Source organism: Chrysoperla carnea, chromosome X (genome assembly GCF_905475395.1).
Source record: "Chrysoperla carnea chromosome X, inChrCarn1.1, whole genome shotgun sequence".
Lineage (NCBI taxonomy): Eukaryota > Metazoa > Arthropoda > Insecta > Neuroptera > Chrysopidae > Chrysoperla > Chrysoperla carnea.
Window position 1 is genome coordinate 35992106 of NC_058342.1, and position 17241 is coordinate 36009346.

Sequence of the window (17241 nt, forward strand, 5' to 3'; positions counted from 1 at the left end):
CTACACCCGCTGATTAAATGTGTTAATAAAAAATATTAGAACCCTTCCCACGTAAGTCCAAATCACACTTGACCGATTTTTTTTAAAATCATTTTTCCACGTACAAATAACATTATAAAAAAAAATCATTATTTGTACTCTATTTTTTAGTATTCGCGTGCGCTCAGACTATCCGACTAATGCGGCCTTTCTTTGAATTTTACAACAATTTGAATCAAAATCTATTATCTAATAATAATTTTTTATTTTTATTTATTTATTTATATTGTTAAGTTGGTATTCGTATCTGTTCGTATTTGAATGAATAATGAATAGAATCACAATCAGAACCAGATGGTTTGTAATAGATAATAATAATACTCAAGACATGATTTACGTATCTCTTTGCAGTTTTCCGCCTGTCAAAATTTATTGCATGCCTTTTTCCATAGCTGTTTGTTACAATTCGTTACTACGAATTACCGGCAACGTGTACCGTGGCAGTATTTTAATAAAACAGAGGAGCTCGAGAGGGGATTTGGGTTGTAACTCGAGCGCGTCAGATTAAGATAAGAGGGGGGGGGGAGTTCCTTGGACCTTCCCTAATACCTCCACCAAGGCCCTAAATATGAGGGGACCGTGTTGGACAGACGATCAGATAAGTAAAAACAAAATTGCGATTAACTCGAGCGCGTCTGATTAAGATATGGTGGATTAGTTACATTTTAAACAAGTGAAGACAAACAATTGACTTAGTTAATTGTTGAAATACCATGTATAGACAGTTTTGATGACGCAATCGTTTGTTTTTTGACGTCATGTAAGTAAAGAAAGATATCCACTCTTATATAGCCACACAATCTTAACTCAAATTCTACATGGGTTCATTTGATGATTGAAAGCATAATATTTCAATTATCGCCCAAAATTCCATTTCTTGGATCAATTTTAGGTAATTTCTTTAAAAAAATTTGTGTAATAGAATAAATGTACAAGATATTTTGCCTTTTGGGCCCTAATTACTTCAAAAAATCCATTAGCCACTATTAAAATTTGTATAATTCGTTTCCCTTCAATAATCTGCAGAAGATACGACATTTTCAACGTGTTTCATTTCTGATAAAAGTATAAAGTAATAATTCTATCAGAACACTGCACTAAACATCCATCTAGTTGTTAAACTATAAACTAACACAAGTATTGATCAACAATGAATATAGTTCATTGTTTCATATGTAGGGAGTTTATGTTTGGTTTGAAACCTTGATTTAAAACCATATTGATTATTGTCATAATACCAGTTGGCTCAAAAAAAGTACCCATCATACAGTAACGCATTGATTTTCGCTGACAACATTAAATAGTAAAGTTGTAGATAATTCAAAAATATATATTTTTAGTTAAAGTTCGACCCTGTAAGTTTAGAAATTGACCAAAATTTGTTTCTCGGAAACGACAGGGGTGGTCCATTTTCAACCTCTTAGCTCAACGTAGGCAGGACTTAAAGCCATAAAAACATGTTCCCAATTTTTCCGATCAATTAATACAAAACATGCATCATGTCTTATTTTATAGGAAATGCGACACCGAGTAGCACAAATATGTCTGTGGATCATGAAACTGAAGGTGAAGATGGCGAAGAAGAGGATTTAATTGTGGATGCTGATGATTTACGAGTAACAACTCAATATAGTCCCACACATTATTCATCTGATTCGGAAGTGGTACAATCAGCTAATTCTGAAGCGCAAGAGCGTGAATTGTTAATATGTAGTCCTGACGATGCTCAACAATCACAAGTAATTTTAATTTTGTTCTCATAGAATTAATATAAAAAAGTTTTGGTTTATTGCACGGTACTCACATATAAACCAAATACATGCTTTGTAGTCAAGTGATGTATTATTTTTAGCTTTACAATACCACGCAACTACAAAAATATATAACATATTGTGTGCAAGCGTTGCTTATAAATTTGATAATATAGATATCTCTCTTTAACTCAAAAACTGATTTTATATTTCTAGGTAAATTCTACAGTGAATTCAAGTAACGATGAAGGTAAATCTGAAGGGAGTCAAGGCCAGCCTTGTGATAGCAACGTATCAACGTCTGATACAGGACCAAGTAGTCGAGCTCAATTATTAAAAGAATTAAAAGCTAAAATACGTGAATTAGAAAATAATCCATCTACAGATGAAGAAATGTCTGCTCAAACTGATTCTAATTATAAATGTTTAATTTGTATGGTAAGTATTAATGACCCCCATTCTCCCCCTCCGAATCGATTGTATAAAATTTGAAAATAATAATAATCTTTTTAGGAAAATTATAAAAATCCTGTTATTTCCACGACATGCTGGCATGTACATTGCGAAGAATGTTGGCTTCAAACTTTGGTAAGAGCCACTCTGTTTTTAATCATTTTGTTACACCAAAAATAAAGAGATCCTAATTTGCATTTATTTTTCAGGAAACCCGAAAAAAAGTATGCCCACAATGTAATGTAGTTACATCATCCTCGGATTTACGTCGAATATATATGTGAAAAAAAATTGAATGCGTGAAAGAAAATTAATTTATTCATGGAAATCATTATATAAAGAAAATATTTTACAAAATTTAAAATAATTTGTATAATTAATCAAATTTATATGCTACTACTGTCATCTTTGAACAGATTTTATAACTAATATCACATACACAAACCGTTTACAGTGGACATTTCAAATGAGTTCCCTTTGAAAATTTTCATGGTTAATCGTTAAACTTTTGATTTTTCCGATAAATCACAAGTCGAAAATCGAAAATAGTTCATAATACTCGATTTCGAGAGATTATTTTGAACAAAGTGGTTAACTGTAACTAGTTCATTTGATGAAATGATAGATAGAACTTCAAAAAGTTGAATTGGGACGTCCCAGGTCCCACTGGATCAAAGATTAAAAGCTTAGATTTATTCTTTAACAAGAGTCACGAAATCAGGCACCAATCGTTCTTTGATGATTCACTTAACCAACTCAGTGAAGATTGAGAAAAATGATTAGGGTTGCACAATCGTTAGGGTTGCCAACTCAAAATTCCGGGAAATATTCCAGTAAGTCAGGGAATAGTAGTACGATAAAAATTTTCAAAATATTTGAAGAGATATATGAAATTGATTAATTGATACACAAATTCAAATATAATTTGATAAATAAAATTAAATCCAAAGATTTCGAAATTTAAATTTAAAAAAGTTGTTTGTTTTATTTAATTTTTTTGTAAATTAAAGTATGGGCAAATAATTATTATTTTGTTATGAATTCAATACGTATTATATTAATTATTATTATTATTATTATTAATTATTAATTATTATATATTTGTTTCTTGTTACAATTTAACTGTAGATTAATAATAAAAAAAAATTAAATTGTTGTACGATTAAATACACATAATCATTAGTGAACTCTATTCAATGTCTTACGTCTCTTTTTATTGTTTCTCCTTGTCCTAATGCCTAGTCATAGATCTACGGTTGTCATATCACGGGTTATGGGCCGCTGTCTTTGGTTTTCATTTTTGATTGGCTTAAAAGTATTAGTCTATAAGTAAAAAAGTACAAGGAAAGGTTTAGGTAGGTATTTAAGAAGGTTGATCTACAATAAATAAATAAAATTCATTATAATTAATTTATATTTTATAAATTAATTAATAGTACACCTAATAGTGTGATGATTAGTTAACAATGGTGTAGGTGTAGGTACCTAATCATTCATTAACACAAACATTAATTACTCACTCTCTCTCATTCACTCACTCACTCATATTCATATAATAATTAATATTAATCTAGTTTCTAGTTGTATTTGTAGTTCTAGCTTGTTTCAATAACGCCACTGGAATTGTTTGTAATAATTGCACATGCTCTATCAATGTTTCAGTTAATTTACAACAAGTCGCTGCAAATGCAATCTCTGAATTTAAATCGTTGTTTTTTGTTTGACTTTTTGTTGTAAAAATGTATCTAAAATCAAATAAAATCATTATTAAGAAGTTAGGTGTAGTCAGAATTTTCATCGATGTTCTTAAAGTATAATATCTTAGAAATATTCTCTGAAAATTTGAAATAAATAACACTGATAAAAAAATCAGATTCAAATTTCCAATTCATTCCAAATGAACTCCGATTCAATCCAGTATGAAATTTCCAATTCGATCCCATTCATGAATTGGAACCAATTGGAAATTTTCGACTAGTTCTATTGGATTGAATGGGAATTCAATCAGAATGAATTGTATATCCGATTCATTACAATTAAATTTTGATTAAAAATTTTAATTGGTTTTAATGAGAATGAATTGCAAATTTTTTTTCCAGTTGAACCCTATTCATTCCGTTTGGTTTAATTAGAAATTTCCGTTATGGAGCTTATCATAAATGCAAGAGGTCCGGGTTCGACTCCTGGTGCGAGTGAATAAATAAATAAATAATATATATAATAATAATAATTTACCGTGGTGGAAATAATGAAGGTGCTATTATCATAGCTACGTTGTGTAAATTCATTTTATTAAAATGCTGATGGCGCACCACTTGAATGAAGAACTCTAGCAACGCATACAGAGTTGTCCGATTTTGAACTGGTAACAATAGAATAAGTAAATTTAATGCATTCAATTGGTCATGAGGATCTTGAATAGCTACAACAGAAACAACAAAAAATTTTATTTTATAAATTAAAAATTTAAATTTTTGATCGAAAATCCATCATTTGATGAACAGAGTCGACTATAGTTAGTTTATTGATGATTGAAGAGCGATATTTATATTATCAAATTTATAAGCATCACTTGCACATAATATATTATATATTTTTGTAGTTGCGTGGTACTGTAAAGCTAAAAATAACTTATTATTTGACTACAAAGCAGGTATTTGGTTTATATATGTAAGTTGTTTTTACTGATTTATTTATTCTGAAAGAATATATAAAGAAGTTTTACATAATATTCAAAATTATAATAATAATTAAATAATACCTGAAAGAATAAATTAAATTACAGGTTATTAATACAACTTAATATATCTCTTCTTATAAATTATTACGCACATATGTCAAAAAAAGCATAAACAGTTTACTCTATTGTTCTCTTGGTAACACACAAAACAAATAAAACATATAAAGTCATTTACATATATAAGTACCATGCAATAAACCAAAATCCTTTTTATAATATTGTAGGTTTACAATCACCTTAAATTAATTAATTAAATAATTATACAATTAGCTGATTACGTACCATGTGTTTCATAAAATAAATGTATTAATTCTGTTGTAAATAAAGGTTGCGGTAAATCTCTTAAAATCTTCTTTAAAATAGATACTAATTCATGACTAGTTGATTTGTTTAATAATGCTTTACATGATTCTTGTTTGGTATAAAAGTGCTGTTCCAACTCAGTACACAGGAGTTCAACACGTTGTTTGTTACCCGCCACTCGTAACAGTCCTTCTTCTTTGAGTCTGGCGTCGGTTGATAGACGTGACAATAGATCACGTATTATCAATGGCACTGCATCATCACTGCTGGTAGTGTTACTGTTCGCACTGTTATCAGCACTAGCATTGCATGGATCGTGATCGTTATCATTATTTATAAATTGATAATCACGCATCACTAATGTTGATAAATTTACACCAAATAAGTTGCCATCTGTAAAACACACAAATACAAACACTATTTTTAAGCGTTACAACTTGGTACTAAACTTAGTGTGCCTTGATATATTTCATTTATACATGGTATAAAAATTGTAAGGAACGACTTTTTCATTACTAAAGTCAAGGATTGTTCACACAAACGTATCAGGAAGCGAGAACAAGCTGAGATAGTGTCGAACTAGGTGCGCGAACTGAACCAAAATTCGTCCTCCATCGAACATACCTTGTTTAATTCTACTATAACCTAACTTATTGGATTTTGTCGCTAAGATGTCAGCGCCACGAGTAAACAAAATGTAAACCATACTTGTTGGGCTCAGCTGATTGTTTTATCGAATAAAAAGACAAAAGATTTCTATTGATATCTCGATTTTCATTGAATGAAAAGGCAAAAGTATCCTAAATATCATGAAAATCGTTGGAGCCATTTCCGAGATAAAACGACATTTTCTAAAAATGAAACCTAGCTAGATCGATTTTTCGTCCCAAAAACCCCCTACATACTAAATTTCATGAAAATCATTGGAGCCGTTTCTGAGATTCCAAATATATGAAGTCTCTGACTCGTGACTTCCATGTGTATGTATGTATAGGAATGATTTGATTGAATTGTGATGTAGAAAGAAAATATAATTGTGTTTAATTTTACCTTCTTTTCGTTTTCGTTTTAACGGTTTACGCCGATGAATTTTTAAGGAATGTTTATCGAAGAGCATACAAATTTCCAACCATAACATGGGAGTCATATCTTTAAAATCCAGATCAGTGACTTGATTTACAGATATTCGTTGTTCATTCGAACTATAATTAACATCAATATTAACAATATTCGTTTCATTTTGATATAAATTCAAAGACTCTTCTTGTTTTATTGTTGAGCTACTTCGATTGTTGTTGAATGCCATTTCAAAACTCATTGGTCCATTTGATGGAATGCTTGGATGGAATGATGACTGCGCATGCGATCGATGCGGATGCTGGATCAGAGTCGGACTATCAATTAAAGCATCTACATTCCGACGATGCGTCGAAGATGTTTGTGTATCAGGTTGTGGGTCACGTATTAATCGACCTCGTTCACGTGAATTTCGCGGACAATACATTGTACCAATACGGTTAAATCCTAATAGTTCAATACCCTCTGAATTTGAAGCAACCGCTTCGCGATAATGACTCCAATTTGGCCGGCCAAACATTTCAGTCGATGGTAATATGGATGGTACATGGTTAGATGTGTCACAATTATCTTCGGATTTCGATTCAAGCCCACGATTACGGTTGCAACTTGGAGGGGCACTAGGCGTACGACGCAACGTATCTTTTTCACTTTCACTACTGCTACGGTGTGCACTTGTGATTTGGGCTTGCTCTAAATCAGATTGATGAAATATTTTAACGAAACTTGGGACACTTCCAACTCTGAAAATGAATTTAGCATTTTAAAACATCACATGATAATTAAGGAGGTCCCCCCGTGTGATTTTTTTGCGTAATTTGATTCCTTAATATACAGGGTGGGTCATTTTAATCTCTAATGGCTAATAGCTCGTATTGTAATTGATAAAAACCCAAACAATTCCCAAAATATGTTTTAAAAATGGTCATTCACGAGGGGAACCTTTTAAGAATTATCATCAGCATCAATAGTGAATTCATTCAATTATTGATTACTGATTGCTGAATGGTGTTTAATACGTACAGATTGTTTGATGAATGCGGATGATGGTTGTTTGTGTGTGCAGATTGATCGTGTTGCGTTGATGTTGCTGCATTTGTATTCCAATTAGTTGCATTCCAATCAGTTGTTGTCGATTGAATTGGTGTGCTTTGAATTGAATCGAAATCCAATGAGTCGGGTGTTGCACTCCGTGATCGAGATCGTGTGCCTGTACTATCGTTACCGTTTCCGGTGTCGTCTACGTCTGCTGTCTATGTATATTAGTATCATATCAATAATAATTACTAGTCAAATTATGGAGGGTAGAGATAAGGAGAATCATCTTTAAGAATCAGAGACCAAACTGTGTATAACCACAGCTAGGCCATTAGACTGTGCTTACCTGAAAAGACGGAGAAGTTGTGGTCTTTCTGTGTGGCGTCTGGCCTCGACAGAATCCTTTAGGTTCATCCGATTTTAATAGCGCCTCCTATCCGATGACCCCCGTCTTCGGGTGACAGGAGTGTACATCCTCTTTTGTTTTATTATTATTATTATTACCCACACCCCTATTTAAGATTTTCTTCCTTTCCTCTACCCTCCTTAAGTCAAATTAACAAAATTCAATAAAAATAAAATTTTTTTATTAATTACCTCAACATCAACATCTGATTTAAAAACATTTCGAATATCGGGTTTACGTTGCCATCCTCGGTTCCTGCTCGCTACATGTGCTCCTGCTAGATGCGCTCGTGACTTGACTGTATAATTAAGTGCACGTACTCGTTTTCGTACAGTATCTGCTTGCCGCTTAGATAATTGTCGTAGTGACATGTCTAATTGTTGATCGGTGATTTGACGACATTGATTGAATACTTCGACTAAGTGACCCATTCCCATGACTCGTAGTAATTCTGTGTCATTTTCCACCTCTGTACAAACATGAAACTAGTTAAGTAAAATAAAATCGAGTAACAACGTGTTTCTTGTGACTCAGTCAATATTAACGGTTGACGTTGACAACTTTTAAATTGGGAAGTAGGGAAATCAGTTTCAGTAGCACTTTGGACGCTCACATTGTGAGTACTAGTCGCGTTATAAGCTCTCAAACTCGATTTAAAATATAACTTTTATTTTTCAAATGATAATAATTAGCAAATTCATTAATTTTAATTAGCTAGTGCATTAAAAAATAGAGGTTATGATTTAATCTCCCCCTTCACTCGAAGGCGGTGAGTGGTTACCATTTGATTATCATAAAATTGACTTAATTATTATTTTTTTAATAAATTTATATGTTTTGCTTTGTTTATTAAAGTTATTAGAAGTATATACAATACCATCAACTTCCAATTTTGTATGGTCCTCATCTTCTGTAGTAGCTGTATGTTTTGTTTCCTGAACAAGCTTGTACTCATTCCAGAAATCTTTGTAGTCGTCATTTGCATACATACTCCAACTCCAACTCCGTAAATATTGCAACTAAAACTAAATAGCATTATACTTATTAATTACTAATTAATAGAAATCTATCTAAACCTAGACTAGTTGTTAATCTATAATTATACTTTGATTGATTCTTACTCACTAGTACCTACATAATTAATTTATATGATTTGAAATCTATCTTATAATTAATAATGACCCAGGCACGGATTCAGAAATCCAAAAATCGACCAAATGCGAGTCGGAGTATGAACTCGCTCATGATCGATATAGTGCATTCCTACAAAGGAGATGTTTACAAAATATATGACGCCCTGGCCAAGATTTTGTACCTTTCGTTTTTTTTCGCGAAAGCATTGACAATATCATCGATATCCTGATGTTAGACTAATCTTTCCTGTCCCATTGAGACACGCAACCAAGATTTTACATCGCGAAGTATAGAAAACGATTTCTCTGCGGTAGCTACTCTCGTCGAAAGAGTTGGAAATCTGGAAATCGATAAGTCCTTGACACCAACATTTGTTTCAAGTAGTAAAACTCTCAACTGAAATTGGTCGAGTACCTCCGGAGACAATCTTTGACCCAAATCATTGATAACGGAAACTAATAGGGGAATGTAAACGATTTAGCTATGATTTTTTTTCGTTTTTGAAAATCTTCATGCTTTGAAACGAATTTTTAAACCAAAAATAGTTCTCCCAAAAATTATCAGATGGGGGTTTAGTATGAAATTAGAAACAATAGACTAAGAGTTTGAATTCATTGTTTTTGTTAAATTTTATTAAATCATTAGTCTGTTTAGATGATAGGAAGGCCAATCATACCCATATGGGTGGACCCACCACAGTAATGACCATAAAAAAAGGGGGTTTGTTTATTTATTATGATCACGATCATGTCCAAATCATGCATATGGATGGGTATTGGGGAACAATAGTTATAGATAATACTAAGATAAGTAATGTTACTTATTATTTTTATTAGATGTTATTCATTGTCAATATTTACGTTTTATTTTAACTTTATTTATCCATTCCAACCTCACCTTAACGATCAGTTCATGATATTATTATTAATTAGTAATTATTACGTAGTTAAGTAGGTTCCTATAACACAATAAGTCAAATATTCAACATTCAATATCTACATTTAATAAACATGTAAATTATAACACAAGAACTGTAACTGTTTATTAAGAACATCAATCTTATAATTAATTAATTAGTTAATTATTAAAATTAATAATAAATATTAAAATATGTAAAACCAACCTGTCTATCTATCTATCAATATTCTATACTTAAACACAACCTTATTCTAATATTTACAATACACAATACACTTGACTTATGTACTTACGTACCTACACTACATACTTAACTTATTACTTAGTACGGTAAGTATCTTTGAATATTTACTATATAGAAGTGGCAACAGAGTGAGAACCACCTCTCAAACATAGAGATAATACAGTTAGGGAACACCAGTGGTTTGCTAGCCTGTAAGTGGATACGATATGCAAAGCGAGAGAGAAGACTGTCGATGAGTTCCCCTGTGTCCTTGTCATAATCATACACACAGGGGAACTTACTGGCAGTTTTCTCTCTCACTTCGCATATCCCATTCACTTACAGGCTGGTGTTCTCTATCTTCATATGTTATGTGTCTGTACTTTTTTTTAAACATTTGAAAGTCAAAATTGGTCAAAAAAAAAAACTGTAGACGTGAATTTAATGACGTTTGGTATAGGTCATCACTACCGTTATATCCATGAAAGTTATAAGAAGGAGAACGATCGCTATAGAAAATATTGTCCCCGAAATATGAATAAAATAAGTGAGGCGCTGCGACCGCTAAGTAGTATCAATAAGAGCGGGCTGCTGTGCGTTAATTTGAAATGATATATCAATTTGTACATTATGCAACTATCTTCATTTACTTGTACTCATAAACAGCTAACTTCGCAGATACTACTTCTTGATGACAGCGCGGCTGGTGGCTGAAAAATGAACTATAAATTCTACAAATTTTCAGGGACAGACTCGCTAATGCTTTAACACGTAGCGATCGTTCTCCTTCTTTATAGCCTTCATGTCTCAAACATAGAGATGATACAGTTAGGGAACGCCAGTGGTTTGCTAGCCTGTAAGTGGATGCGATATGCGAAGCGAGAGAGAAGACTGTCGATGAGTTCCCCTGTGTCCTTGTCATAATCATACACACAGGGGAACTTACCGGCAGTTTTCTCTCTCACTTCGCATATGCCATCCACTTACAGGCTGGTGTTCTCTATCTTCATATCTATGTGTCTGTACTTTTTTTTAAACATTTGAGAGTCAAAATGATCAAAAAAAAAAAAAAAAAAACTGTAGGCGTGAATTTAATGACGTTTGGTATAGGTCATCACTACCGTTATATCTGTAAAACATTCGTTTTTTATAACTTACCATGCTCTGTTATTATGTTTCTTTGTCAGCTGTTTGAATATAGTATTGTTGTCTTTGTTAACCTTCTCTGTAAAACAAAAATGTACCTACTTGGTATACGTTGGGCCTATCTAGTAAAATATATGATCTAAGGTAGGTACTTACTTACATGCATACGTTCTACTATTACTAATCACTTAAATTTAAACTTTATATTATATTAGTAATTGTATTACCAAACATGACTAAGTCAAAGTCAACTAGAAAGTTAAGCTATACTATTATTATTGCATTATGGTCACAAATTTTGATATAAATTAACTAGATTGCCAATGTTGAAAACATCACATTGTATACATCTTGGAAATAATCTTTTTTTACATATATGTGTCAGAAGAGTTCTTATGGATGTCAATGTATAAAACAAGGAAAGAGAGACAGTGAATATTGAGTAAAAATATACTTAAATATTGTGAGTTTGAGTTATAAAAGCACATTATTGTTTTATTATATTAAAATTAAAAGTCGTAATTTTTAATCTGTGTATCACGTGATCTAAAACACGAGCCGCCATCATGTGACATCATATAGGCAAAAATAAGTGATATTGATGGCTTTCATAGTAATTGTTACTTAAAATAATTATATATATTTTGCAAATTATGGAATATAGTAATTAAATCTCATATTTTATGACTATTGGGAGCAAAAAAATACCTACCTCCTACGGTTTGATGACTCAATCAGTAATCAGATGAAACATGCTGTTCTTGGCCTATAATATTAGCTGTCTAGTTTGTTATCGATATATCTGTGACTGTACAATACATTCTCTACCAACCCAACTATTTAATATTATTTATGTTCAATGTTGGTATTAAGCCCCAAACATTTATAATTGATTTATAACAGTAACAGCCAGCAGTCCAGCACATCTGACGTCACACAAATATTGTACTTGAAATTGAATACAATAATAAAAGTAAAATTTATTAAGGTTAACATTTTACAATTACATGCACGTACAAGTACAGTAAACATTCACTCTGTGAATTCTTCGATATTAGTGCCATCTATGGTTAACCAATTAAACTAACTACAGATTCCGATACTGGTGTCATCTACGGTTGGTATCAGCCATTTACATCGAAATTGACTATTAAAGAAACCCGAGGAACCGAGAGAATCACTGCAACTTTTGTTTAAGTTACCCACCCTGTAGATTATTTGCACAAGATAAATTCTCTACGGAGCCAGATATAGCTGTTTGGGTCTGAAAGTTAAAGTTTGAACCTATCAATCCTAGAAGCATTTCGACTAAAACTCTTGGCCACCAGATGACAAGTTATTCTCGTGAACCCTTCTAAAATAAACGATCAAGAGGATGTATAAAAACTGTGGAACCTTAAAACATCAAAGAGTTGGATTGGGCCATTCTAATCATAGATAATAGATTTATTTTGTATTAGACTTAGACCCAACTGGATGCTGCCTGTACCCATCTGTGTGCGAATAACATTTCAAAACCTTTCGTTAAAAAAAGGCACACAATTGCAGACCAGAAGTCTTACTGTTTAAAAGGTTGGAAAACCGGAAAATATAAAAAAAATAAACAACACTTGACTGAAGAAATATATTTACTTGAATTAAATTTTATACATTATAAAATATATTTAAAATTAACATAAAAATATTTTCATCTCACCATACTCCTACTACCAACTTCTACTCAATTTTCATGAAATCTCTATTTCCTTGAAAATCAATATTTAGAGCATCATTCTAAATAATTAATTAGTAAATAATGGCAATTATAATTAATTAGTCTAAAGATACAAAGATTTAGATTATTTAAGATAAAGATAGCCCAAAACTGTTGATTTTTGACTACACTTATGCTAAATCTTTGAGTCTAGATGACCAACTTAGACCTAGCATTATGAATTTGTGATCTTTTTAAACACAAACAACATATTTTCTTTTCAAACATCCAATTTTATGTGTGCGGATGATAAGTACCATTTGAAAAGGAATTCTTAAAATTTGTGCCATCAAATAAATGATTAGATTAGAAACTACAGTCAAAACCAAACCTTACAATGACAAATATACAACTTTGATGTCAGGTGTGTGGTGTACCGAGCACAATGTGGTTCGTTCGTAGACTTTGATGGATATTAGATACACATCACATCACACCTTTGACCACACAGACTGCACACTTTAAGTTTTGTATGTTATGGTTCAAAGGGTGCGTTCAATCGTTCAATGTCATTTTAATGGAGCGGTTTTGACAGTAAGTTTAACTAAATTTTATAGATTAAAACTAGTTTAAATTTTATAAATTTTTAAGTATAAAAATAATGTTTTGTTTTGTTTTTTTGTATTTTTTTCGTTTTAAATTAATATTAATACAAATATTTTGTTGTATATCCCTCAAAAAAAAAAAAGATAAAATTTTCTAAAAAAAGTAGAAATGCTGGATGGACTGGACTTAAATGGTTGTATTTGTATATTTTATAAAGATTATATAATACTAAAAATAATTTTGAATCTTATATCAAGATCAGGATGATTTGGGGGAAGACAAAAAGTACGGAGGGTCCATATTTATAAATATTATCAATCCAATTTTAGTTTTTTTTTTAGTTACTGTTATCGTCACCTTTAATACTTTGAATGATCCACACTGTAACAAAAAGAAAAGAAAATTTAACAAAACTTAACAAAAAAATATTCTTTTTTTATTCTAATTCTATATTTAAGTTATACAAAATTACATGGCTTGAATCTTGTTGTGTTCAATAACTTCGGAAATCAAAGCTTTTAAACGTACTGTCCGCAAAAATTTGAATTCGGAAGTTGTATTTAATTAGATTCGATACAAGGAGTTTGAGAATGGTATCATAATTAAATGTTATTGAATATTAATAATACAGGGTGTTCTGTTATTGCTAGCAAAAAATTATACCAGTAAATTAAGCTTATCAATACAAATGAAAAAGCTATGAACCAAATTTCGATCTGAGGTCTAATTTGGGAGATGTGGCTATGAGAAAAATAGATAGATTTATGAATTCATAGACCTATCAAACTCATTAAATTAGTAGGTGTCACTTTAGAATGTGTGCGTGTGTGTGACACACTCAATAAAAAATAATAAAAAAACATACCTAAGATAATAATAACAATAAATGTAGCGATTGCCCCTAAAATGATCATCATTTTTAAATTTTTCCACCACATTTTACGTTTTAAGCGACCAGCTTGTTGTTCAAATTGATTGGCACCTTCACGTAACGCATCCGCACGATTATCCAATTCACTGATTTTCTGATCACGTTCCAATACTTTTTCAACATTTACTCTCATGATACCAACCACTTCATCCACTTGAGCCTGCGTCTGTTGTAGTCGTTTATTTGTTGCATTAACATTGCTATTGTTGCTCGAATTTGCAGAATTATCCATGGTTCAAGATATTTCTAAATTAATTTTACAAAAAGAACATTCTTTTTAAATAAACGCTTACTTCACTTCGATTCAATTCAATATCAATAAACAATATTCACAGAAATTTCCAATCATATTTACCGCACCCCCCCCCCCCAAATATTAGAGGTTTCAAATTATATTGAAATGGGATTATTGCATTTTCATGTTTTTTGATATTTTTTTACATCCCCACTAAAATCTCATGAAACGTGCTTTGGGGGCTTTTGTGATAAAACTTAATGGCTTAAATTTACCCATTTCAAAGGTTTCGTAAGTTACTTTTTAGCTCCAGGACATATTTCCTTGATCCTATTTTGTGTTATTATACTCTCGGAGCCCATCTAAAGAGATTTTTTAATAAATCTTGTTCGTGTTATAAACAAATTAAGATTTGAAATTCGCGCACAAATTATACGTAATCTGAAATGTCAAAAATTTCAGTATCTTAATTAGGCCAACTCAACTTAATCCGATGGAAATTCCCATGATTTATATTGTCCAAAATAAATCTAAAAAAAACTATTTACTAATAAAAAAGGGCTTAAAGACATTTTTCTTACATTTTGTAAATCCATTTTGGGTCAGCTGTTAACAATAAAGTTATTTTTTTGAAATCGCTCTCAATAGATAAAACACACAGTGAATCGAAATTTCAAATTTAATTTACCCCAATTCTGAGGTTAATTTTCTCTACCCAAGGTGAAAAAAATAAATCCTACATAACCAGAATCGTAATTTACTTAATTCAAACTGATGATAACTGCATTGTAGATCGAAATACGCCTTTATTTGAAAAATGAATTTGAATTGGGGCCTAAATTTGAAATTTGATTACACTTAAAGTTCTCATTAAATAAATGATGATAAATTTTATATCAAAACTAATCAGTGAAAATATTTAGCGATAAAAAAACAATACAGCAAAACACCTAAAAAACTGATATCATCAAAATAATGTAAATCCAAAAAAAAAAACAACTATTTAATCCAAAAAAAGTAAAGTTGGCATAAATAAACAAGTGCAAAAAAAAATTACTAGTAATTGATGGTTGATGATAAATAAATTACTAATTATCTACGTAAAACACTTTGAACCTAAAAAAATTAAAAAGAATACTCAAATAAATGTACTTACTTTTTTACAAATAAAAGACAAAAAAACGTGTTCACGAAATCACAAATTCCAGGAGAAAAATCACTTGTCAAAATTAGCGAAAAATTTGCTAATTATAAAAAAAAAAGTCAATTGCAAGTAGTTGATTGTGACTAGTTCGTATTTATATGAGTGAAGGTTTACTCCTTTTGTCAATTGACGAATGACTTCATTTTTTATTTTAATTAAAGCCATCTATTATCAATTTTAGGTAGCACTAGTGCCATCTATCAATCAAATGTTGAAAACTCTTTCAAAAATTGTCGTGGCTATAAAAATTATTATAATTGTTTATTTTGTTAGATTGGAAAATATAATTCCTCCTTTTTTGTCTAATGATTTTCTCTGATTGGAAAATTGATGCGATTTATAAGTTTTTTTTTTACAAATAACGCAACAAAACTGCCACACGAATATATTCATAATTAGATACGTGGTATTTATCGCTCTTGAGGCCTAAAAAATTTAATCTATAGATTTTAAAATTTGAGGACAGTGGGTGGTATGTCTAATTGTTTTAAATCTTCAATATTTTAGAGTACAATTGTGGTAGATAATTAAGAAGAACTCGAATCTTTTCGAATTTCACCACGAATAGTACTACGTTATAACATATATGTAATACAAGTTGCCAACAAAAAAAAAATATATAGAAATGTGTGTAAAAATTTCGGATCTTTTCAAAACCCTAATACTAGGAGATAGGTCATACGTTTAAACGTATTCAATTTTCAAAATTATCTCAAAAAAAAATCATTTTCATTTCATTCAGAAAATTTTTTTAAAGGTCATGACAAATGGAAACTTTGAAAAACAGACCAATAACTTTCTGTATGTACATATATTTTTTTAAGAGTTTTTTGAAAATCTTAAAAGAACGGGGCGATAGCATTAACTTTCTATCAGAAAATGAAAAATTGAATAAAAATTTCGAAGAATTAGACAAATAAAGTATATTACTAAAAAAAGGTATAGAAGAATTAAGGAAGAGATATTTTTAAGCATATGTCCGTATGGTATTTTATATTGGTAATGATAATGGTATGAAGAGGTTGGTCTGGTAGTCGGGTAGTCGGGTAGTCATGTAGTCAGGTAGTCGGGTAAGTTTAAGAAATGAGTGATGAATCATTGTAGGTCTAGGTATCATTGTAGTGGTATTGGTATTGGTATTGCACCTACATAAACAGTTTTTAATATATGAATGGAATGAAAAATGGGGTGTATTTGGGATTGAAAGCCATCTATTTTAGGTGGGATGATAACTACATTTTCCAAATGTCATGCGTATCAACGAATAACAAAAACGCCGACGCCGTGCGCTAAATATGACGTCACAAATATCAATACTTTAATACAAAGTAGTTACATCTTGTA

At 31.0% G+C, this 17241-nt stretch overlaps 3 protein-coding genes across 6 annotated transcripts in view; 1 reads left to right on the forward strand and 2 right to left on the reverse strand.

Annotated features, from left to right (window-relative positions):
- The window catches only part of LOC123303080 (E3 ubiquitin-protein ligase Rnf220-like), a 104279-nt gene extending 101740 nt beyond the window's left edge, over positions 1–2539 (forward strand). The window contains exons 7-10 of the mRNA XM_044886180.1: positions 1555–1778; positions 2007–2228; positions 2304–2378; positions 2453–2539. Of these exons, the coding sequence (XP_044742115.1) occupies positions 1555–1778; positions 2007–2228; positions 2304–2378; positions 2453–2527 (596 nt within the window). The 3' untranslated portion in view covers positions 2528–2539. The remainder of the gene's footprint in view (positions 1–1554; positions 1779–2006; positions 2229–2303; positions 2379–2452) is intronic.
- Positions 2540–3639: 1100 nt separating this feature from the next.
- LOC123302616 (rho GTPase-activating protein conundrum) lies at positions 3640–11264 on the reverse strand. 3 transcript variants are annotated; one of them, XM_044885636.1, is made up of 8 exons: positions 11241–11264; positions 8685–8832; positions 7999–8276; positions 7387–7616; positions 6337–7106; positions 5266–5679; positions 4479–4665; positions 3640–3988 (listed from the first exon to the last, which is right to left on the reverse strand). In XM_044885636.1, exons 2-8 carry the CDS (start codon positions 8794–8796, stop codon positions 3814–3816), a joined length of 2166 nt encoding a protein of 721 aa, XP_044741571.1. In that variant the 5' UTR covers positions 8797–8832; positions 11241–11264; the 3' UTR covers positions 3640–3813. The 3 variants fall into 3 exon arrangements, with proteins under 3 accessions (XP_044741571.1, XP_044741572.1, XP_044741573.1); XM_044885637.1 differs by lacking the exon at positions 11241–11264 and adding an exon at positions 10065–10188; XM_044885638.1 differs by lacking the exon at positions 11241–11264 and adding an exon at positions 9941–9960.
- A 2371-nt stretch (positions 11265–13635) lies between these two features.
- Positions 13636–16018, reverse strand: LOC123302673 (synaptobrevin-1-like). 2 transcript variants are annotated; one of them, XM_044885715.1, is made up of 3 exons: positions 15850–16018; positions 14393–14704; positions 13636–13908 (listed from the first exon to the last, which is right to left on the reverse strand). In XM_044885715.1, exons 2-3 carry the CDS (start codon positions 14688–14690, stop codon positions 13865–13867), a joined length of 342 nt encoding a protein of 113 aa, XP_044741650.1. In that variant the 5' UTR covers positions 14691–14704; positions 15850–16018; the 3' UTR covers positions 13636–13864. The 2 variants fall into 2 exon arrangements, with proteins under 2 accessions (XP_044741650.1, XP_044741651.1); XM_044885716.1 differs by having other exon boundaries at positions 15846–16018.
- Between the last annotated feature and the right edge of the window lie 1223 nt (positions 16019–17241).

What these genes read in the sequence shown, in the direction of transcription:
- LOC123302616 (XM_044885636.1), bottom strand. Translation starts at nt 8,796, where the DNA reads ATGTATGCAAATGACGACTACAAAGATTTCTGGAATGAGTACAAGCTT. An exon ending in TACAAAATTGGAAGTTGATG is followed by an intron (nt 8,277 to 8,684) that starts GTATTGTATATA and finishes ATGTTTGTACAG; the next exon opens with AGGTGGAAAATGACACAGAA. An exon ending in AATCAGATGTTGATGTTGAG is followed by an intron (nt 7,617 to 7,998) that starts GTAATTAATAAA and finishes TAATATACATAG; the next exon opens with ACAGCAGACGTAGACGACAC.
- LOC123302673 (XM_044885715.1), bottom strand. Translation starts at nt 14,690, where the DNA reads ATGGATAATTCTGCAAATTCGAGCAACAATAGCAATGTTAATGCAACA. An exon ending in TATTGTTATTATTATCTTAG is followed by an intron (nt 13,909 to 14,392) that starts GTATGTTTTTTT and finishes TTTTTGTTACAG; the next exon opens with TGTGGATCATTCAAAGTATT.